Below are 23804 nucleotides of genomic sequence, written 5' to 3'. Positions count from 1 at the left end.
TGTAGGTTTTCCACTCCTGGTCATGATAGCATTCACATCCCTGTATCCGCCCGGGTTTGGTTCTGTATTACCCGGAAGACCACCCTGGGGTCTTTTAGACATCATCTGTGCCAGCTGACCAACCTGATTCTCGATATTCTGAATCGAGGCCTTGTGACTCTTCATTTCTCCCTCATGAGAAAGAAAACGATCCTCGCTCTGTTGGTAGCGTTTTTCAGCCAACTGATTCGCACTCGAGGAGCTAGTAAGAAGCTGAGCCATCATATCCTCCAACTTCGAACTAGACTGAGGGGCCTGCTGCTGGGAGCTACTCCCAGTGCCCTGATTCTGATATGAATATGGACGCTGCTGGTAAGGTTGGTTGTATTGCTGGAACTGCTGACCTTGACCCTGCTGTGGCGCTGGAGCGCGCTGATTAAATCCCAAAGGATTTTGATTGCCTGTATTCGCTCGCCACCCAAAATTTGGGTGATTTCTCCAACCGGGATTATAGGTGTTATTGTACGCGTTGTTCCGCGGCCTCACTTGATTACTCACGAAATCTACTTCTTCGTGGCCCTCATATACGACTCCCTGAAAACATGCCCCAGGCTCGTGTGGCACTCCGCACTGGTCATATCCCGAGCCAGCATGCACAATCATCTAGGACCTGTCGAATCTCGATGCAAGAGCCGAGATTTGTGTAGTAATGGCCGTGTAGTCCTCTACAGCATGAACTCCTGCGCGAGATGATGATGATGATGATGCCTGACCTCTATCTGCTTCCCGACGTGAGCTGGATTTCAACGCAGCTTTTTCTATAATATCATACGCTTCAGTCGGCGTCTTAGTTCCTAGATCGCCTCCCGCGTTCACGTCTAATCGCTCCTGCGTATTATAACTGAGCCCCTAATAGAATGTCAAAACCAGCTGTCGCTTGGAGAAGCCATGATGTGGCACATCAATCAACAAATCCTTGAATCTCTCCCAAGCCGCATGCAACGACTCGCCCTCGTCATGGCGAAAGGAAACAATCCGGTTCCGTAGCTTGTTCGTTTTCTCAGGTGGAAAATATTTCTGCATAAACTGCTCCGCCAACTGATTCCAGGTCCTGATGAACCCGGCAGGAAGTGACATAAGCCAAGCTCTAGCTTTGTCACGTAACGAAAACGGAAACAACCTCAACCGAATCGCATCCTCCGAAACACCTGTAATCTTAAACGTGGAACAAATGTGGAGAAAAGTAGCAATATGCCTCCCGGGATCCTCGTGCTCACGTCCGTCAAACTATACTGAATTCTGCACCATGTTAATAATACTAGATCTAATTTCAAAAGTAGGTGCATCAATAGTAGGTTGAAGGATACTCGGCTCCAGGCCGGCCCTTCCGGGCTGATTTGTCTCATTCAACGGTCGCTCATCGTCTGCCATGATTGCGTCTCCTCCTGAGCCCTCGGCTTCAACAGGTACCACCGGCTCCGGCTCACCACTGGCGAGCAGTAGCCCAACCGCCCGACCTCTCGCGCGTAGACGTCTCCTAAGATCACGTTCGGGCTCGTCTGACGGTTCAACAACCTTTGTCACTAAACTACCGGTAAAAACATAAGTTGTTTGATTTTATAAAAACTAAAGTAAGCGTAAACAAATACATAATAAAAACATAATAGATAATAGATAAAAAGCCTTGCTTAATACACAACCACAACATGTCAACTAAGTCGGTTTTGGCACTAGAAGCATTCGGTCAATTTTCCAATTTAAAACAATTAGTATCCCTTTCGGGAATCCTAACATGACAATCATTCAGAAAGCTAAAACGATAAACACACTTTAACCACCTAAAATTGTTCTTTAACGTGCAATTGATAAATGTCTATGAAAATCTCTTAAAAATGAGTTAGTCATCCGTTAGGAGTTTTCTAACCGCACTTAATCAAGGAAAGCAACACCGATAAACACAATGCAACCACCGAGACAAGCATAAACTAGATTAAATCACAACCGAGTTCATTTTACAAATCTTGCATAATAATTCACCAAGATAGCAATTTTGTCCTAAACTACTAACTAAGCTAACAAATCATGGCAAGAATTTATAACGACACCATCTAACCCGTTAAGGTCCTTACGTGACGGCAAGCTCTCTTGATTAACAATAATTACATTTTATTAAATCACTAACCATTTCTAGTATCATGATGCATACATTTAAACCAAGCTAAACTAGTTAACCAAGTTCAAAGTTTACTAATACAAGATTAATTAAGCTTCATTTTTTAACTATCTTAACTAACCAAGCATCAATCATCCAACGTAATTACTTATAATCAAGAAATCAATATCAATAACAAGGTTGCAAACTAATCATCAAAGATTAACATAGAAAATACTTCCAAATGTCATTACAAACAAAGATTAACACACTAATGGTTATAATCAAGCAAGGGAATGTTGTGTTTTTGCCCAAAGGCTACAATAATACATAAACATTAATCTAAATGCTTGAAAGATTAACAAAATCATGGAAAGATTAGAAAACCAAACCATAAACAAGCATAAGATTAAGAATCCGGATAGTAATGGAGCTAAACGGCACAATGTGGCTTGAATCCGGGTCAAAAGCAAAGCCTCCGGAGCCTTTAAAGTCGCCTGTGAAGCTCCCAAAATTCCAGAATGTCGAACAGAATGTTTCTGTTCTGTTTTTATATTTTTTCGATGTCGCACGGTCGTTCTTCCTGTGGCACGACCGTGCACTTTAAGCAATTATTGGGTATGGTACACCATACTGCATGACGTCATCAGATCGTTGACCAGATTCGATATCGCACGACCGTTCTTCATATGGCACGGTCGTTCATTACCGGGTTCTTGTTGCACGCCTGGTCGCACTGGTCGTTCAGTTCCGAGGTTGGCTGGATCATCGGATCCGCACAGGGTGCAAGATCTGGAACGACCGTGCATTCCCGGGTTGGCCTTCAATGCCCTGCACGCGGAGTTGCACCCTCGTTCACTGCCGGGCCTTTCATGATTTATCGGAGATGCACGGTCGTGCATCAGGTCGCACGACCGTTCCACTCGCCCAGGTCAGTTTTCTAACAGAAGGTTCGCAGCTTCGTCGTTTTGTTTGGAAAGTCCTCGTTTTTGCTATCATCTTGTCTGGTATGCTGTTTTAGGCCTGTAAACAAAAGTGTAGATAATTAAGTATCCGAATGACGGTTTTACGGCCGAAAACGCATAAAATATAGGTAAAACGGGGGACTAAAATATGTGTAAATTAGCGAATATCACATCCCAACCGCCGCAGCGCCACCGTCTGCCGCCGCAGACCAGATTTCAGCGCCCCCGCCTTGACTCCTTTTCTATTAATCGCAACCCACAAATTCCTTGCTTTCTGATGCAGGTTTTGATTCAGGTTAGCAAACCGAACCGTTTTCCGCTTTGAACGTATTTATTCGACTTTGAACCGTTTTGATTTCTGGCGGCTACTACTACGGATCCATCATGGTAACTAAGCTTTGTTAAACTAGCCATTATGTTAAATAGCTAAATTAATTCACTACTGCCATGATAAAAGATATAAGTTTTGTTAAATTCATTTTATGAAATTAGTTTCTACAACTATATACATTATTTCTAAACACATTTTGAAATGTACTGTTTTATACGTAATTACATGAATGCAAAGTGATTGAATGATTTATATTTTTGTTCACTAAATTAGTGGAAATCCGCTTTCAATGTGTAAGTAACAAATATAAAGTGATCTTCGATGCCTATATAATATCTTTTCTAATATGAGTAATTGAAACAGTAGGTATTGTCTATATAGTGCCATTGTATTAATTAAATCTATGGTTTTTGACATCCTTTGAGATGAATATGTAACTTGTATGATATATTTATGAACATGCTTTATATCATTTAAAATGATTAGTCAAAAATCATATAAAACCTCGCCGTCGGAAATCAACTTACAACGAACTAAATAACATAACTAGTCACAAGTATGTTTAATTTGACATAAACCGGAAATATAGGTTGGTGAGCTTTTTGAGGACGACGTGATTTGTGGATTTTTTTTGCGTTGCTTGATAAACTAAGGTACGGATTCTATTTCGATCACATCGTAGTATTTTTATTTATTAGATTCGTTACTCTTTGGTACAAATTCTTTGGTCTTCTCATCATAGTATTTATCTATATCATATCTCTTACTTTGCAGTACGGATCTGTTTTCTTTTCATCGTAGTATAATTCCCAACTCCTTATACGAGTACGAAATCTTGGGTTTTGACATCGTAGTATAATTTTATTTTCGTTACTATTTAATATGGATCTTTGTCCTTGTTTTGAAGTATGATTGTCATGGTTTGATACCTTTATCCGTTGATATGTGATACGTTATCTGAGTTAGTATCATCTTTGTATGCTTGTTTATTAGTGTGTTATAACATGCCATACCTCAGACTTGTACTCATGGTCGCATGTTCCTGTCGGTAATTAATTTTAGTTATATGTAAATTATATGGCCTTAGTATTTGTACTCTGTCACCCAAGCATGTCTGGCTTGTCGTTTGGGCGTCAATGGCATGACACTTATCGTGACAGTGCGTAATCAAAGTTCACGGCGTCTCTAGCTCGTGCTTGTGTAGCACCTTGGCCACTAGAGGCGTATAGATCGATCTTAGCTCTGAGTTTGAGTTTGCTTGTCTGGAGATGCAGTAAGGGGTGAATGCCACACTCACCATCTCATAGGTGCATGGACTAGCTAGCTGTGTACCAGTCTGTTTCTGTTTCTGGCTCTGGGTGCTTCTGTGTTACACGACTTATTTTGTTGATATATAGTTGTCATGTAAGTTAGTATATGTTTCTGTATATGAATATGTTAAGTATCTCTTCTAATATGTCTGAGATGTTTATACGCATCTGGTTATGTTTCCGATTGTGTATTGGGTTAATTATGCTTTTGATTGTGTTCCGTATCCGATTCTGTTATGTATCAGCTATGTCTCTTTTGACTCAGTATATGTACCGGTTTGTATCAGATTTGTCTCGATCAGTATCAAGTATCAGTCTCAGTTTGGATTTAGATTCCGTGATATATGTTTAGTTTGTGACCGACAATATCTGTATTCAGTATTTGATTTGGTGTCTGTCGATATTTTTTATTGAATTTATCTTTGTTCCGTTTCCATTTTTTTATCGGTTTAAGAAATTTCGTAAGGATTAAATTATTCTACGTTTAAAATCAAGTTATCGAGATTATTTTGGTTATAAAATATAAATCTCCAAAGCTATACAAATAGTTATTTTAATTAAATAATAACTTATGAAATTTGATTAATTAATAGAGATGGTTTTGAATCTAAACGTTTATTTTAAATATAATAGCTTCAACAATCCTTTCTTTTAAATATTATATTATTTTTAATGGTATTTAAAATGTCTAGGCTAACGTTTTTTTTTTTTTTTGTTTTATTTCTGTATCCGCTTTCCATGTCAGTTTACGTAACTTTTATAAGTATTTCATTTGAAATCCGGTTTATTACATTTATTATATTTCTAAATTATAAGTTTTCAAAGTTAGAAAATTGTTCTTTTTGTCTAATGTTGATTTGCTATGAAATGTGATAAACTATTTATTTTGATAAAATCCAAACGCTCAATATAAGAAAATACTTTTGCCAAGTATCGTGTTTTAAAAATAATAGCATTATTAAACGTTGTTTAAACTATTCGATAGTTATTATTTCTTGGATTTGTATAAACGTTTCATTTAAAAACTACAAATGATAGGTTAGAAACTTTTCTGGTTATACGGATACTAGATTAATTAAACGATGTTTTCAATAAGTTTGTTTATACAAGATAACATATTTTAGTCATCGTGGTCAATGATGTATCAGTCTCTACAACGGTTTTGTGTTGACTTTTGTTTCCGTATTAGTTTTCGTTAAAGTTTCAGATCGGTTCGTGTATCAGTTTTTGTATCAGTCTTTTGTCTGCATCTGTTTTCAGTACTCGTGTTAGTAATCTCGTTTCAGTTAAGTTTTAGTTCATTTATGTTTTGCTTCCACTGATATGACTTTACTTGTACTGTTGTTTTCTCCGTTACTGAGCAATTTTTGGCTCAGCCGTATTTTTCTTTTTGTGTTTTTTTCCTATTTGTTTTACAGGTAATATGTGATGATTTGGGATTTCAGTGAGGAGCGTTAGGAAGTTGCTGGCCAAAATTCTTTATTTCAGTAATGTAATAAATGTTATTAGGATCTTTTATTTAATGCTATGGATTGGTTTTTAATTTTGATATCTGTAAGAGTAACACGTCAGCCCTAGACGGGTTGGGGTTTTACATATGGTGTATTTTTTTTCTAAAGATAATCACGTATAAAAAAGTTATTGTCGTTTAAATATGATGGCGGAAAATGGCATGTGATTAGCATGTGCACCTTTGTTTGGATATTCCTATTTTACCCCTCCTGGTAGTTGCAAGACCCCTATTATTTACAAAAAGGCCACCGCATCAATCTTAGCCACAAAACATTAAGATCTTGTGGCTGAGAATCGTTCTCACCGTTCTCACACTTTGAGTCATTCTCTCTAGATCATGTTATATATATATATATATATATATATATATATAATTTAATATTTTTGGGGTGTTACAACTTCCAAGTAAGTGTTTCCCCTTGTTCTTTTTCATTTTCTTTAGTTATTTTAAGCTAAAAGTTAAACAGTTGACTTTATGTTTAACCTTAGCTTCTGACCAATTTAGTAAGGTAAAGTTCATTCCGAACTTTCCTATGTGATCATAATAACGATATTATGATCCCTATGTGATCATACTCTCGGATAATCATGTTTATTAGTTGAATTGTTAAGTCGAGCATGCTACGTAAAAGTTGAATTTTCGACTAAATGGTATTAATGGTTTTATAACTTATAACTCGGGGGATAGTGCACGGTCCTCCCAACCGCCGGAGTGATCTCACTCCGGGAGCCGCTACCCGACCAAGCTAGCTCTGCGGTGACTTCCCCATGACGAGTTCTTACTCTGGGCGACATATGCCACTCCCAAGACTCGAACCCGGTACCTCTGGGAAGAGGTGGGTGTCGGTGGCCAACTGGGCTACCCAAGTTGGTTACTTATAACTCATTTGTTTTGACATATATACAAGTTTTAACACTTATAACTCAATTGTTAAGTCGAGCATGCCCAACTTGTTCAATTCAGTTTAGAACTTCATTCTATGTCAAAAGTCAAGCAGTTTGACTTTTGCTTTGACTTTTGATTCTGACCCGTTTGGTCAATGTTTAGGCCTGTCTTAAACTTGTTTTAAGACCATATTGTTGTTGAGTATAACTCTCTGAAGTTATACCACATGGTCAATCCGTTTGATGGGTTAAATGACAAGTTTTGAATATATTGTTGAAAATGACCACAATGCCCTTATGTGGTCAAAATAGTAAATAAATAGTTTTAAACCAAACTGAACCCGTCTTTACGCGCATAACTAGTTATGCGAACCTAGTTCGCATAAACTAGGCGTAACGGGTCAAAACCTTTCTAAATCAGAATGTTGTAGTAAACCTGTCACAGCCCCCGACCCCACCCTAGGAGCAGAAGCCGTGAACCAGTCAAGTGATACCGGTATTTATTAAATACGCAGCGGAAAATTTTTCATCAGGATCGTAGTTAGGAAATAATTTCAGAGTTTGTAAAACGCCAAACTTTTAATATTAAACAAATAGACTAAAACCCATATTACATTCAAATGTTTTTATAGGGATAAACCCAAATAAATAAAACATAAATTTCTTCTTTTATTCAGGTATTTATAGCCACATTATTTAAGCCTTCAGTGCTCCATAGCTGACTTCTATTATCTTTGAAGCAAATTACCTGAAACGCGTTTTGAAAACATTTTATCAGCAATAAATACTGGCGAGTTCATTCCATTTTTTATAAAAATATATTGTTATATTTTACAGCATCAAGGGTTTTTTACATTTGTTTATATTTACCCAAAACTCAATCAGTATTTGTCACATGGTGACAGTTCCGATGTAACGGTTGTGACACCCGGCTATTTAGGCTGTACCGTATAAATGTAACACGTGTCATGAATAAATAAAAAGGCTATATTTGACTGATATTGATGTTTATATGTGATATTATATGTGTTGGTGAATCCAAACGTTGATAAAAATTATGTTGGCAACAATAAGATAAACACTTATCGCGTAACGAATAAAATGCGAAACGAACTTCGGTTACCACCCGATCAATGTTAAAATCTTAAAAATAGTCTGTTATGATTAGAATGATAATTTTAATTATGTCTGGAAGGAAAAATAAATTAAAACGCTAAGAAACTCTATTTTTCGAGTTTGAGCGCGTACCGCGTGATACTGCGCGTATTTGACAAAATACTGTCAACGCAGCCAGTCAAGTCAACTGATAATTATTTCGGTAATATTTTAGTGAGATTATTTTCATAGAATGATAAAAATAATTTAAAACGCACTAAAACGGGATTAAAACGCTAGATAAAATACCCGGTATCCAGTAAAATACCAATTTTTACTAAAATTTACATACATATATGTATGTATATATATAATATGTGAGAGAGGGGACTAGGTGGCGGCCCAAGACATGCCCACCTTTTTGCCATTTTCCTTCTTTTTTCCAAGTGTTGGCCTTGGAAACATAACACAATCATTTAAACTTTTAATATACTCCATCCATGCACATACCAAGTTCAAACAACTCCATTATCTCTCTCTCTACCTCTCAGCCGATCACACACACAAACACACACTACCAAATTCAAATTTTGAAGATCTTGTATATTCATGTTCATACAAACCTATTTCAAGTTAGTTTGAAGATCCAAGAGAGTTTTAAGGGTGATTTCAAGTAGGTGCAAGCTTCATATCATCAAACTTTATCAAAATCCACTAAGAACCTTGAAGGTATAAAATCATTTCTCTAAATTTTGTTCTTGGTTCATAGTAATGTTGATGGTTATGGAAGGTTTCTCTTGAATCTTAAGATATTTCACAAACTTGAAAGTAATAATAAATGGGTTTTCAAAGAGAATAAAAATGAGTGTGTGTATATATATGTATGTACGGTCGTAGGTATGTGAGTGGTATGTATATAGTTGTGTTTTGATTTTTGATTGAATGATTCTTGAATGATAGATTACATGCATGAATCAAAAGTTGTCATAAGAGAATGTTCTAAAAAGGGTTTTATGATTTTAAAAGAATATGTTAAAAAGTGAACTTTTGAAAGTTCATGTGTGTATGTATATGTGTCGTATGTGTGTGTGTGTATATATATATATATGCATGCATGTAATTTTTGTCACATGTTCATAAATGTAAGAATGTTTGCATTTATGTATGTATGATTAGATGATGATGGATGAGATATGTTGTGATTTATAAGAACATGGAGTTAATATGTTCTTGTGTGCATTTAAGATCATGTGTAATGATGATGATGATATCTGAGTGCATTAGATGTACATACATGGACATGCATGTTGATATGAAATCATGAAATGATGATTTAAGCATGATTTGATAAAAATAAGTTTTGATCAGATTCTAAACACTAAAATATGAATATTTTGAAGTGTTAAATGATATAAAACTTTGCCATAAAGCTTATTAGCTTTGCATGTTGTGCTTGGTGCTTTATGAGTTGTAAAATACGTGAAATCGCATGATTTATGAGACTTACACAAAAACTACACTAATCTGATTATAATCATCATTTTAATCAGTAAATAACATGTATTGTGTTAAAATATCAAGTCATTCCGAGTTGGGATGGTTATAGTAACGTTTAACGCAAAACTATGCGGTAAAACGGTAAAAAATCGGCTTTTCGAACGATTTTTATAAAACTGATTTAGATCAGCAATAAACTGATATTTTTAGTTTAAAAATAAGAATTTTAACTAATTTTAAGTTTACTTGGTGTTTGGTTGGTCTTACGTGACTTCAGACGCCCGAAAACGTTACCAAATCACTAAAATACGCGTTTTACAATGAACACTAGCATGTGTTATTTTGGGTGAACCTTATGTGTTAAAATGTGTTATGTGATTTGGATATGTGTATATGATAATATGTTAAGTGTTGACATGATGGCGGGAAATTTAGACTATGCAGGTACACTTGTACGTTTAAAACAGTAAAAATTGCGTTAAACATGTAACTTGTTTGTCGAGCATGAAAATTGATACGTATAAGTTATTTTATGTATGCATGCCTTAAAAATGACAAAATAAATAAGTTAACGAGATTTCGCGGTTACTATGCTTAATTTGTGTGTACGTTTATGTATATATATTACGACGCGTAAATCGTAGATATATTAGGTATAAACGGGTGTGTTAACGGATTTACATGATAATGGTCACCAATAAAATCGTTTAACTCGCAAAATCTTATATATAGGTAAAGAGTAAAATACAAATGCGCTTATCGTACGATACGTACGCGATCATCCCAGCCGTTCGATCAGGTGCAGATCTGGTGCGAATTTAATACATATCGCATGTGAAAAATGGTTAGCATGGGTAGTGTGAAAAATCGCATGGGGTGTGTAGATGGACAAAATCGCATGTGGAAGATTTGAATATCGCATGTGAAAAAATGGCATGGGGTGTGTAGAATCGCATGTGGAAGATTAAATATCGCATGTGAAAAAATGGCTAGCATGGGGTAATGTGAAAAATAGCATGGGGTGTGTAGAATCGCATGTGGAAAATTGAATATCGCATGTGAAAAATGGCATGGGGTGTGTAGAATCGCATGTGAAAATTGAATATCGCATGTGAAAAAATGGCATGGGGTAATGTGAAAAATGGCATGGGGTGTGTAGAATCGCATGTGGAAAATTGAATATCGCATGTGAAAAAATGGCTAGCATGGGGTAATATGAAAAATGGCATGGGGTGTGTAGAATCGCATGTGGAAAAAGTGAATATCGCATGTGAAAAATCTGTGTGTGTGTTACTGTTCATCTTCTTCGATTGTTGGTCGATCATTGTCAATCTTCTTCCGTTTGACCCTTACAACTCCCAAATTAGTAGTTCTTATTATCGATATCGCACTAAAAGGAACGAAGGGAGGTTGGGGAAGAAGATTTTCAGGTTTTTGAATTTGATTTAGGGTTTGATTTTGAACTATCATCGGTCAATTACAGAGATTTAAAACGCCGTTTTTACGCGCCGTTTTAACGCGCCGTTTTTTTAAGTCGTCGTTTTTCTCAATCGGCTTTTTTTTAACGCGCGATTTTTTACACGTTTTTTACGCGCCGTTTTTCCGAAGCTTTTAACGCGCCGTTTTTCCACGTTTTTTAACGCGCCAAATTTTTTACACGCTTTTTACACGCCGTTTTAACGCGCCGTTTTTCCGAAGTTTTTTAATGCGCCGTTTTTTACGCGTTTTTACGCGCCGTTTTTTCAAGCGTCGTTTTTTTAAAACGCGCCGTTTCTCCATGTTTTTTAATGCGTTGTTTTTTTACACGCCGTTTTAAACGCGCCGTTTTTTCACTTTTTTTAACGCGCCCCTTTTTGTACACTTTTTATGTTTTGCGTTAAAAATTTAAACTTTTTACGTTTTACGTAAAAGTTTTTACGTTTTACGTTAAACTTTTTACGTTTTACGTAAAACTTTTTACGTTTTACGAAAAACTTACGAAAAAGTTTACGTTTTACGTAAAACTTTTCACGTTTTATGTTAAACTTTTTACGTTTTACGTTTTACGTAAAACTTTTTACGTTTTACGAAAAACTTACGAAAAAGTTTACGTAAAACTTACGAAAAACTTTTTACGTTTTACGTAAAACTTACGAAAAAATTTACGTAACACTTTTTACGCTTCACGTTTTTACGTTTTACGATAAAAAGTTTACGGTTTACGTTAACAAGTTTACGGTTTAATTTTTTTTTACATAAACGTTTTTACGCAAAACCGAACGCAACAGAAAATCGCCGTTTTTTTACGTTAATTTTTTTTTACGTTTTAACGCGCCGTTTTTTTACGTTTTACGTTAAATTCAGATTTTTTTTAACAAAGCGAATATTTTTTACGTTCCGTATTTTACGGCCCGTCTTTTTTTCAAAAAAAAAATTTACGGTTTACGGGGTAAAATTTTTTAGCTCAATTTTTTACGTTTTACGTTTTACTTTTTTTACGTTTTACGTTTTACTTTTTTTACGTTTTACGTTTTAAACTTTTTAAAATTTTTACGTTAAACTTTTTACGGTTTATGTTTTACGTTAAACTTTTTACGGTTTACGTTAAACTTTTTACGGTTTATGTTTTACGTTAAACTTTTTAAAATTTTTACGATTTACGTTTTACGTTAAACTTTTTACGTTTTACGTTAAAAATTTTACATTTTACGTTTTATGTAAAACTTTTTACGTTTTACGTTAAAATTTTTACGTTTTACGTTTTGCGTAAAACTTTTTACTGTTTACGTTTTTTACGTTTTACGTTAAAAAGTTTACGGTTTAACCGTTTTTACGCGCCGTTATTTTACGCGCCGTTTTTACGACCCGTTTTACGCGTCGTTTTTACGACCCATTTTACATGCCGTTTTTTACGCCCCTGTTTTTTACGTGCGTTTTTTTACGACCCGTTTTACGCCCCGTTTTTTTCACTCCGTTTTTGCTTTCGTGTCTTTACGCGCTGTTTTTATGCCCGGTTTTACGTGCCATTTTATACAGCGCCGTTTTTTACGTCCCGTTTTACATGCCGTATTCACGCCTCTTATTTACGCGTCGTTTTATCAACCGGTTTTTAAGAGCCATTTTTGCGCCCCGTTGTCACGCGTCGTTTTTTGCGCCGCCGTTCTTACACATGCGTTTTTAAACTTTTTTTACGGTTTTAAATTTTTTTTTTACGAAAACTTTTTTGACGTTTTACGTTTTACAATTTTCAAAACACAATGTTTTATGTTTTACATAATAAGGTTTTACGTTTTACGTTTTACAATTTACATAAAAAAGTTTACGTTTTACAATTGACATAAAAAAGTTTTACATTTTACACATAAGTTTACGTTTTACGTTTAACGTTGTACGTTCTACAGGTTACATAATTTTTTTTTACGTTTTACGTTTTACGTTAAAAAGTTTTTACATAAAAGTTTTCGTTTTACGTTTTACGTTAAAAAGTTTACATTTTACGTGTTACGTTAAAAAGTTTACGCTTTACGTTTTACGTTAAAAAGTTTACGTTTTATGTTTTACGTTAAAAAGTTTACGTTTTACGTCTTATGTTTTACGTTAAAAAGTTTACGTTTTACGTTTTAAGCTTACGTTTTACGTTAAAAAGTTTTTACATAAAAGTTTACGTTTTACGTAAAAAAAATTTACGTAAAAGTTTACGTTTTACGTAAAAATTTTATAGTTTTACGTTATAATTTTTAGGTTTTACGTTTTAAGTTTACGTATAACGGATTTTTCGAAAATCGGGCAAAGTTTTCTCTGTTTTTGGACAATCCCGACAACTAAGTGTTGATTTAGTTTTTTAAAATACAACAATAAACCAACCACAATTATCAATATATATAGTTTTCGTCGAAATGTAAAAACGTAACAAATTTCTAATCCAGTCGGTTCGAGCTCGGGTCGCGTATAACTAAAAATCTATAACTATATAAACAAGATTTTCGCATTGTTTAAATTGTTACCGGGTCTGGTTTTGACCATGGTTGACTGCTGTTGACCGGCAGTTTGACCATTGACTTTTGTTGACTGGCTTTGACCAGTTGACTGACTTTGACGTTCGTTCACCGAGCCTTTGACTGCCGTTGACTGAGTTGACCCGACATCGAACCGAGTTGACCGGGTTTGACTAGTTGACCCAAATTGTCACGAACCACAATCTGACCTTTCGAACCACACCCGAACCGTGGCTGGCCAGCTTTGACCGAGACCCGAAACCGAGCCGAAAACCTGACAAAATCTGAAGTGAACCCGAACCAAAACTCAAACCACATCAGAATCTGCGCACGAAATCTAAGCCGGACTTGAACCAAACACACTCACCTCTACTGCAGTCGTCGCCGGTGCAGCTCCGGCGCCGGTCGGCTGCCGTCGTCACCATCAACATCGGAGTCTGACCTTACCGGAGATCTTGTCGAAACAGCACCACCATCGTCGCATGTCTTCATTGCCGCTACCGTGAGCGGCGGCGCCGCTCCTAGAAAAAACACAAAATCAACTTAGAAATCACATCATTCATGATTTATCTAGTTTTGATGATTAAATGAAAATGTATATGTACATTATGTTACAGACAACACCAACACGATGATCAAACAGAAGGACCCGATCTAAGAACTCTTTCCAACTTTTCAGCTCTAGCGTAATCACTTTCCGTGAGCGGGCCAGCTGGGAACGGAGAGACCTCGACAACCAAATGCGGTGTCGGGAGCTCATCAAACAATGCTCTCACGTTGTTGCAACATACGCTTTCTCCATGAGCGCTCTCGCGTCTCTGAAGTGATCGTCGTCTGAAAGTAAGGAGGCTACGGCTTTTAGAAGTCGACGCCCCTGGGTTTTCGATTGGACTCTGTAGTTTCGTCGAAGTGTACCCTTTGTCGTCGGGTGCCATTTGCTAACTAGTGTTCTTTTATCTGCTGCTTCTTTCTCTACCAGTAAGGACAACAAGAATTAACTTCCTATATAATTCTACTAGTCTAAGTACCCGTGTAATACACGGGTGGCTAAACAACAAAAAAATTATACTTTAACACGTAAATACTTTATTACATGTTCGTTCGAATATTACGATAAATAATATCTAATAAAAATTAATTAACGATTACATTTCTTAATACATTTTAAGAAATATGAATAATTTGTTAGGATTATAGTGTGTCATGAGTTTTTGATTTTAATCACGGGTTGTAAATAACGAATGTAATAATTTAATTAAAATGTACAATGTGGGGAAAATAATTATATTTATAAATTAAACAAATACTAACTATTGAAAGGTTAATATTAATATTAGTATGTTATAAAAGAAAACAATATAATTCATAAATTTATAAACAGTTATAGTTTAAGTCTAATACATAACATATGTCATTGACCAGTGTACTACATTGGTTTAATCACAATTCCAATCTCAAATAAAAAAAAATGTTCAAGTTATGGTCTAACTTTAGTCCCTTTCATTGTTAGATATTTATCTAATATTACCAATTCACCTGTTAAAATAGAGCACAATCCAATCAAACACAAGTCAAACTACCTGTATCTATTGTTACCCGGTCCACTCATGTATTTCTGCCCATGTGTTCTCACACATTAAATGAAATAGTTGGTTAATTTTGCATGACGTGTTCGGAAGCTTCAGAAGATTACACTGTTGTTGTAAAGTTCATCAAATAAATACAAATATAAAACTTGGTATATGTTTTCACTATCAAATATACATGTATAATAGATAATAGATCTCAAAATGATGGTATCCCTATTCCACTAATCAACACTTAGTATCGATTTTAAGGTCACATGGTTACCAATCTTCACATGTATTAATGCTAACACCTTGTCCACGTGTCAATGGCAACTGCAACAATTAAAAGTAATTAGAGATTAAAAGTATGCATATTAATGTAACTAAGCAAATATGCCATCATCATGCCAAAAGGTGCAATTAGACCATAGCTTAACATGTTGACACATATACCCATATACAGATACACACGCAAAGAGAGATATTAAATCAAGGCAATTCAAAACGACTACTTGAAACAATTCGCAACCACACTTCAAAAAATAAATTACCTTGCTTCGAGCTATCCCACAAACCAATGACTTCCCATTTGTTCTACGGTTTGCCTTCGTTAATCACAAACCTCCATATCTTTGATAATACCCGCGAATTTCGCGGGGTTGAGAAATGATATATTTCTTATTTTTAGAAAAAAAAAACCTACAAAATTGCGCGACTTGTAAGGACTACACTAAAAAAATGAGGCTAAACCCAGGCTTAATAAACATGATATCAAAAGCGCCCCTTACATAGCATGAGCTCATCAATTCCTATGCGAGCGATTCCACACATGTACACTCTTAGATTAGATTAAGACGAAAAAATTAAAATAGCCCATATTAGTCAATGTATATGCTACGATATACATAGCCCATACCTAGCCTGCTAGTTGTACATTAATGTTGATTAAAGAAACATGCCATTTATTACTATATATCGATTTATATAATTTTTAAATATTTCATAATTTTTAATTTATACTTGTAGACTTTCACCAAAGATATTATGTATGCATTTTAATGCTTATCAAAACAGTATGTACATTTTGTATTTTGCTACCATAATACTATGTTAGTTAAGTAAACATCAATTCACCTAAATATTTATAGCATTTCACCCTTAATCTTTTGCTTTAAAATCATTATTAGTGATAATCCAATTATTTATTATAGACAAACTTGAGCTCAAAGGAGCCATTCTTGAATCGACATTTGCTTTTGAGTTTGTCAGTCAACTGGGCGAATACAACGGTAAAATGTAAGCATATGCACTATTAATGAATTTATTTTCACATGTCAATAAAGATACATGAAAACAAAAACAAAATGGTAAAAAGAAAAACTAAAACAATAATGTTTAAACTATAACATTCTCAATTACACCTCAAATAATTAAGAATAATCTACTTAAAAGTATATTACATCATGTTTTGCAAAACAAACATGTAATCTTCCTGCAAAACAACATTAATCCACAAAAAAGCTTGCAAAAACAAAATATTGCATTTACCACCATTCCAGTAAACTATTCTAGTCATCTTCTCAAACCCCAACATTTGGAATTCCAGTTCATGTTACACTTGAGCATGATGTATCATTTAGTTCCATTTTGATAATAAAAATCAACGCCATAAATCATCAAAGTAATTAAAATCATACCTCGCAATCTTCTCCCAGGTTCCACCCAATGGTGTGGACCGACTTCACCAATATGCAGCTAGTTATCATTGATTTCAATCTGAAATTTAAAATTTATATGCGCCAAAATACAACTAATCACCAAATATGCACCCGTTATCATTGATTTCTTTGTGCCGAAGTACCATTAATCAACAATATTAAAAAAAACCAAGAAATAATACCCGCAAAAAGGTATAGGTTTCGGTGAAGATGTAGTAGCAGTAGAGATGAGCTTGGTACTGCACCGATACCAAAATTGCATGGTACGATATTCGAAGATAAAAAGTGAGTAAAGTAACATACCGTACTGAACCGGTAATGAACCGAAAGTATGGATGCCTAAAACGCCAAAAGATACCAGATTGGCACAGAATTGATAGGTGACAAAGCCTTGAGCAATAGTCCATGTATGAACTATACCCGCTTGCAGGAACCCCCAATATTTCTGTTTCAATATTAACAGCCTGATAAATTCATATATATAATATGTTTTCCAATCTACTCACAAATATCTACATCATGAGCAACCTAATCATCACACTACAATTAAGATAGAATTTATTCATGAACTTCGTGATAATAATATATCCTTTTCTGACCATTTTTACAACTTGTATTACCATCACTGTCTTAAAGATTTTTGATACTTGCCATTGTATTGTGTCGACCCATACCCTTGACCATTCCAACTCCATTTTCAACACTCTCCACCTCCACATGTGCAATAGTTATTGCTCTCTAACCTCAACTACGACCTGAAATAATTATTTATTATCAACCTCCTATAAAATGCAAGAAATACATGATAATATATGTACTGAACACTAGTCACTCACGGTTTCTCCAACCTTTTAAGTTCATAAAAATCAAAACAAAGTTGTATATGAAAAATGGCTGGTCAAATTCAAATTAGGCTTACTTATGCTGAATCATAAGCTTGCTAGTGAGTACAAATTTAACTCGAGTGCAAGGTTGTTAAAGAATCCCACCATTCTTTAGATACACCTATAAGAGGTGCTAGTGTCCACTTCAATGTAACGTATTGTATTGTAGTATCTGCACCTTCTTCCTCGACCTCCAGTCTTGCTTAAATAAAGTTTTCAAGGATCCTGCCAAAAGTATGAATTAAGATGTATTTTCAATAGAATAAATAATCTGTATATTGCATTATATTTGATAAAGTTTCAATTACATTAACGTAATGGTGTTACATTTACAATTTAATGAAAGTAACATGTGCTCAGTCCGGTTGGTATAACACCACCCGACACGTCCATGGAGCAACTGCAACTCCTCTTTAAGTTAAAAACATCTAAATTTTATTATCCTTGAAATTACTTCATTTGAGTCTATAGCAAGTTTGTCAAGATGAGTCAACAACCTCTAATAAAAAAAGATTAAAAAAATATGTTAACACATCATTTATAAGAATGTGATATCAAATTTTAGATGAATTATTACATAATATAAACTTTAGTTGCCTACAATAGCCGCTACACGTGACCATATGGTCTTTTTTTATGTCCGACCCATCAATACGTTTGCCTTACGCACATACTTAACCACCAAATCACCAATAACTAACTTTTGTTGGTCATTCTTTTCTATTTGCAAGGGATCCAGACCCATTAGAAGAAGAATATGAGTACATAACACAAAATAGGTAAATGGGTGTAAACTGACCCATTAAAATTAATCCTAACATATAACAACTTATTAATAAGTAAACGGGTCGAATTGACACTTAATATGTTAGCTAACCATATAATGTTGGATAATCTTAAGCAAATAAAAATTCCAACTAAAATGGAACATTACTTTTTTGAAATATAAAGAGAGCTCATGACTCATGAGTGTAATGAAATTCACTGGTCCCTACACATGCTCTTGAATACGATATTCACCCACTCCACCATTTCAAATATTGCATATGCATCAAGCAATACGTTACACATGTTTGGCGTTGGCCTAAAATAATAGACATATATAAGAACACTTTGAAAAAAATAAACTTCGCTTATATAAGAACAGCGAGACCAGACATGAAGATAAAAAAACATATACCTTTTTTAATCATATTGCGCTCGGAGACTATATCTACACCAGCACGAAAAGCACTGTCATTGCCCTAAAAAATCATAACAATTCAGAAATGGTGTATAAAGAAGGACCAATTTCATATATATCCTTATTAAACTTTATAACTTTCCAAACACACACACACTAAGAATTTAATATACCAACTTTTCCCCATCACGTCAATATGGACACATTTCTATCCTGTCTAACTCATCCTATGTACACTACTTTATTCTTTTGTCAAAATATGGTATTCTAATGTAAATACTTTCAGTATGCAAATGCAACTTCTAGTTAACTCACAAGGTCAGTAACTTTAGTCTACTACAGTTCATTTGTCAATTATCATCATTCATCCTTGAAGAACAATATTAAGTATTGTATAAAATTCTCATTCAATTTATTATAGCCACTGCAAGCTTCTAATACATTTGGTTCAGATTCCCAAACCTTCACCACTATAGCTAAAACAGTTTCTCAGAAAAACTAAGAGTGGCCCAATAAATTGCACAGTGGCATAACAACACACTAACATGAATTTTCAATAAGCCAAATAGTATCAGAATAACACGATTTCTACATTTTCAAGAATTATATCCCTAACTTGATCATTCATAGCTAAACAAAACAAAAGCTACATGTTACGTTTCATTTCTACATCAGATCTGAGAAAAATATTGAACGTACACGATATCCAAAACAACACAATTCAGCATACAAAATATATAAAAACTTCCAAAATACCTCACCACAAATACATCATAGAAATCAAACTCTTACTATTGTAGATTTCGTCGAATCGGCAGCGACGCTGGACTGTTGTTTTCCAAATAAGGAGAAGATATATCTAACTGATAATGCTGAGGCTGATCAATCTCGGTTTTTATGGGAGAAGAAACCGGATTCTCTGATACTTGCCGTGGTATGTTCCTCTTTGGTGCTTTAAGGTCATCCAAATTAATTAAACATTATATTATAATCAATAAAAAACAAAGAATAATATTAAAAATATTAAATGATAGAATCAATCCTACCAACAATTGACAAAGACGTCAAATTTTGCGGTAAAGCTGTTGAGTTTGAGATGGGGGATGAAACTATAGATTTGGTGTCACTACTTGACTTATTCGAATCGAATTTGATCAATGAATCGCTGGACGGGATTTTTTTTCTTTGACGGAGCTTGTGACTGAGTCGTGAAACCATATAAAACCTCTGCTATCTCAATTTTAAGCTCCTCCGGATTCGAAGACGCCGACTTCGATGAAGATTTCGGTGCTCTCGGTTTCGATCCTCCTTCATTCGCTTTATGCAGCAAAAATAGTTAAAAATATCAGAAAAAATTTTGACAAAAAGCCTGTAGATTTAACGATTTACTTGGAAAAACAAAAACCATTTTTTTCAGTATAAGACTAAAATGGTGGAAATATGTCAAAAGTGTGGACGTCTTTTTCAGTATAAAACTTATGAGAATCTTTTGACCCGTTCTATAAAGTTGCCCTTCAATGCTGCCAATAGATTTGGTGTCTATATATACATCCTGATAACAAAAGTCATTCGGTCCCTAAACCCTTTTTTATTCCATTTTCACGGAATTTCTAATTCCTTATCATCTCACTCAACGTAGCGAAAATTTCTTCCTAAATCATTTCATCATCTCAACACATGAATTAAAGTGCAGTCACGAAGCAGATTATGATGAGAAATGAACCCTCAAACCGATATTTGTTTGACGCCAGATGGTAACTTCTTGGAAAGTGCTTCCATGGCTGCTTCTACTGTTTCTTGATCCTGCAAACCAGTTCAACCAGCAGTGTTGAGATAATTCTATTTTATTTTTCACAGCTATTTAATACCAAACAACCCATTACCTTCCCTTCAAGGGTTATGATGAGAGGCCCAGCTCTGGTTTTCCGATAACACCCTTCATTTTATTTATAAAAAGATCAAGACAAAAAGTTGGGAAGACTAAAGATAAAGGTCAACTATCATACCTTGATAAAATCGTATATGTAGTTTGTACCAGTGTAGATATCAGGAAATTCAATAGCAATCTTGGATAGAGGCTGATCAACTTCTAACTGTATCAATAAATCAAAGGGTAAGATAGGAATTACACCTTTTTAGACAGCTCACCAAAGGTGGTTAACTAAATAAGCAATATATAGATAAATACATACATCTAAGAGTGACGTTTCTAAATGCTTCGATACAAACGGTCCTGTTGGTGCTAGCAAATTAGTAGACCTTAAATCAATCAAAGGATCCCATTGTCGGTCTAACTCATCAACATTTGTTGTAGTGAGCACAATCACATTATGACACTTGATCTACAAAGATAATCAACCAAAGTGAAAACTATAGAAACTACTCATTATCACAAACCAAAACTATATTAAAATAGTACATCAATGATTATTTTAATTTGTGTACTGTAGTAACATAAATGACATCCCTTAGTAACAAAGAAAGTAATGTCAAACTTCAAACACATACCAGTGGAACAGGAAGCTTCTCATGTTCTAGCAGTTCTGTAATGCCTTCAGGCAGCTGGGCCATCTAAAAATTAATAAATATACATATTTCAATTTTTTTGTAAATAAATTTCTATATAGGCAGGGTTATATTGGTCAATAGTTACTGTAATTGTAGTATGTTACTAAGTTTGGCATTCAGTTACCTCGTTGCGGTTGCCAGTGCACTTATCACCAAAGAGGTGGCTAAGATATTCTTCGTATTCTTCATTTGGAGCCTGTAATCCACTAAAGTAAAGCTGTCATACCTAAAAAACCAAAAAAACAGTTATGTAGGATCAATTTATAAGTGCCTTTAGTTCACAACCTCGCCTAAGCCCTAGGCCCTAGGCTCACCTTTTGCGCCTTGAAAACTATCTGCATATCTCAGGCACTGACATATAGCTTCATGTTTTCTCTTTCACTAATCACCGTAGCTTCGGTCGAGAACAACTTAAATACAAACTATGAATATCACCCCAAAAGTATAGTTCAACATCACCTTATAGATCAAAACCCTAAAAAACCAAATAAACTTCATCCAAATATAATTTTAGCCAAAATTACAAAAGTGACACATTTTACCTAACCAAATAACTGTTATTTCACTATCCTACAGCACTAACCACTTAATCACTCAACAATCACACATAATCAGATCAATCATTGACCCCAAAAATCAACTACACAACAAAACATCACTAATTATTCAGATCCAAAAAACGAACAAATCATGAAACACAGAACGAAACTGAATCCATGTGGACGACCGGTGATCTTGAAGAACAGAACCAAGAACAGACGTATCTGAAATTACTTTCAAATTCTGCAATAACTTCATGTAAATCAAATAAAAATCGTCACAAAACAAATTATCACAAGCTGTAGAGAATGTAGACGATTTAACCATATCAGTAGTCGTACCTGCTAAGGGCGCCTGAACCTTCGCCAGAAACCTTTTCAATCGGTTTGCTTCTTTCCACCATATGCGATGCAACCATTGTCGGGCACCACCACCGCCATGATGAGCCACCCTTCATGTCGTGCACCATAACCCTAGTCATAGTTGTTGCCTGGAATCACCGTTAAACACTTAAACCCTAGATCTGTTGTAAGACCACCATCACTCGTCTTCATCGCGATAGATAATGAGGGGAAATTAGGGTTCTTTTGAAATGGGAGAGAGAAAAAAAATTGGATGAAAGATATTGGAATGATTGATCTGATTAGGTCTAGATTGGAGAAAAAAAAGGGAAACGGTTGTGAAAGAAAATGGCGCTCGTGAAAGTGAATAAGAAAGGAGAGAAAGGAAAATGGCGCCCAAATCACAATTCTCTGGCTAAAGAGATATGCCACATCAAGGTCAAAAAGTCAACCTTTATTTTGCTTTAGTATAATAGATAGATTAGATTGAAAATTTCATCCAAACACGATAAATCTATCATTATAAACCTATTATTAGATTACATTTTCTTTGTAATGATAATTATTAAATATATCATTATAAACATCTGATTAATAAAACAAACCTGGGTTCTGCTTGAACTTTTCAAACCATTTGGAGAAACCCAAATCATCATCATCAGTCTCAAGCTTTACAAAACAAAATCATCAACAAATTATCAATATATATATATATATATATATATCACACATAATAAACACCTTTTAGTTCACAAAACATGTGCCTCAAACAATGTCATTAATTCCTAATCTACTTATGAAAAAAAAAACCATTAATTTTCTACAAAATGGGTATTTCATCAACAAAAAAGTTACGATTCTTACTAGCAAAAAGGTAATTCTTGAAATCTTGAATACAATGATGCATTACACTTCTACAAAAATCAACAATAAATCAAGACCAAATAAGTAATACATCAAAACCCATGTTTATATGTTTGATTGTATTAACTATAAACCATCATTAAAAAAAACACCTGATGTGGATGAAACTAAGAGTGGATTAGAAGGGGATCCAGCCATTCCTCTCGTTCCTCCGCCGCTCCTCCTCCGCCGTCCTTTCTCTCTCTACTCTCGAACCATCTCTCTCTCTCCTCATTCCTCTCGTTCCTGTTCTCTCTCTCTACTGATTCTTGTCAACTAACCGTCGCTCACCATCATCATCTTCTCCGGCGGTCGCCGGAAAACCCCCTCGATCGCCGTCGTCCACCTACCTCCGCCGTCTCTCTCTGTCTCTCCTCGTCGAGCCTCAGCCGCCACCAT

At 35.0% G+C, this 23804-nt stretch overlaps 1 protein-coding gene and 1 pseudogene across 9 annotated transcripts; both read right to left on the bottom strand.

The window, feature by feature from the left end:
- Nucleotides 1-14331: 14331 nt before the first annotated feature.
- Nucleotides 14332-23804, bottom strand: LOC110914457 (annotated as a pseudogene).
- LOC110912852 lies at nucleotides 16650-22946 on the bottom strand. 9 transcript variants are annotated; one of them, XR_004881206.1, is made up of 14 exons: nucleotides 22503-22946; nucleotides 21936-22413; nucleotides 21746-21847; nucleotides 21562-21624; nucleotides 21246-21395; nucleotides 21060-21146; nucleotides 20937-20989; nucleotides 20100-20856; nucleotides 19846-20005; nucleotides 19051-19114; nucleotides 18805-18954; nucleotides 17976-18095; nucleotides 17607-17741; nucleotides 16650-17431 (listed from the first exon to the last, which is right to left on the bottom strand). XR_004881206.1 is itself a non-coding variant. In XM_035983975.1 (13 exons), exons 2-8 carry the CDS (start codon nucleotides 21960-21962, stop codon nucleotides 20779-20781), a joined length of 501 nt encoding a protein of 166 aa, XP_035839868.1. In that variant the 5' UTR covers nucleotides 21963-22413; nucleotides 22503-22903; the 3' UTR covers nucleotides 17083-17741; nucleotides 17906-18095; nucleotides 18805-18954; nucleotides 19051-19114; nucleotides 19846-20005; nucleotides 20100-20778. The 9 variants fall into 9 exon arrangements, 5 of the variants coding, with proteins under 5 accessions (XP_035839868.1, XP_035839866.1, XP_035839871.1 ...); XR_004881204.1 differs by having other exon boundaries at nucleotides 16650-17741; nucleotides 22503-22943; XM_035983975.1 differs by having other exon boundaries at nucleotides 17083-17741; nucleotides 17906-18095; nucleotides 21089-21146; nucleotides 21746-21817; nucleotides 22503-22903.

The sequence above is a fragment of the Helianthus annuus genome, chromosome 15 (assembly GCF_002127325.2).
Source record: "Helianthus annuus cultivar XRQ/B chromosome 15, HanXRQr2.0-SUNRISE, whole genome shotgun sequence".
Lineage (NCBI taxonomy): Eukaryota > Viridiplantae > Streptophyta > Magnoliopsida > Asterales > Asteraceae > Helianthus > Helianthus annuus.
This window is presented reverse-complemented; position numbering and strand designations above follow the sequence as displayed.

What these genes read in the sequence shown, in the direction of transcription:
- LOC110912852 (XM_035983975.1), bottom strand. Translation starts at nt 21,962, where the DNA reads ATGCAGATAGTTTTCAAGGCGCAAAAG. An exon ending in TAGTTTTCAAGGCGCAAAAG is followed by an intron (nt 21,818 to 21,935) that starts GTGAGCCTAGGG and finishes AGTGGATTACAG; the next exon opens with GCTCCAAATGAAGAATACGA. An exon ending in GCACTGGCAACCGCAACGAG is followed by an intron (nt 21,625 to 21,745) that starts GTAACTGAATGC and finishes ATTAATTTTTAG; the next exon opens with ATGGCCCAGCTGCCTGAAGG.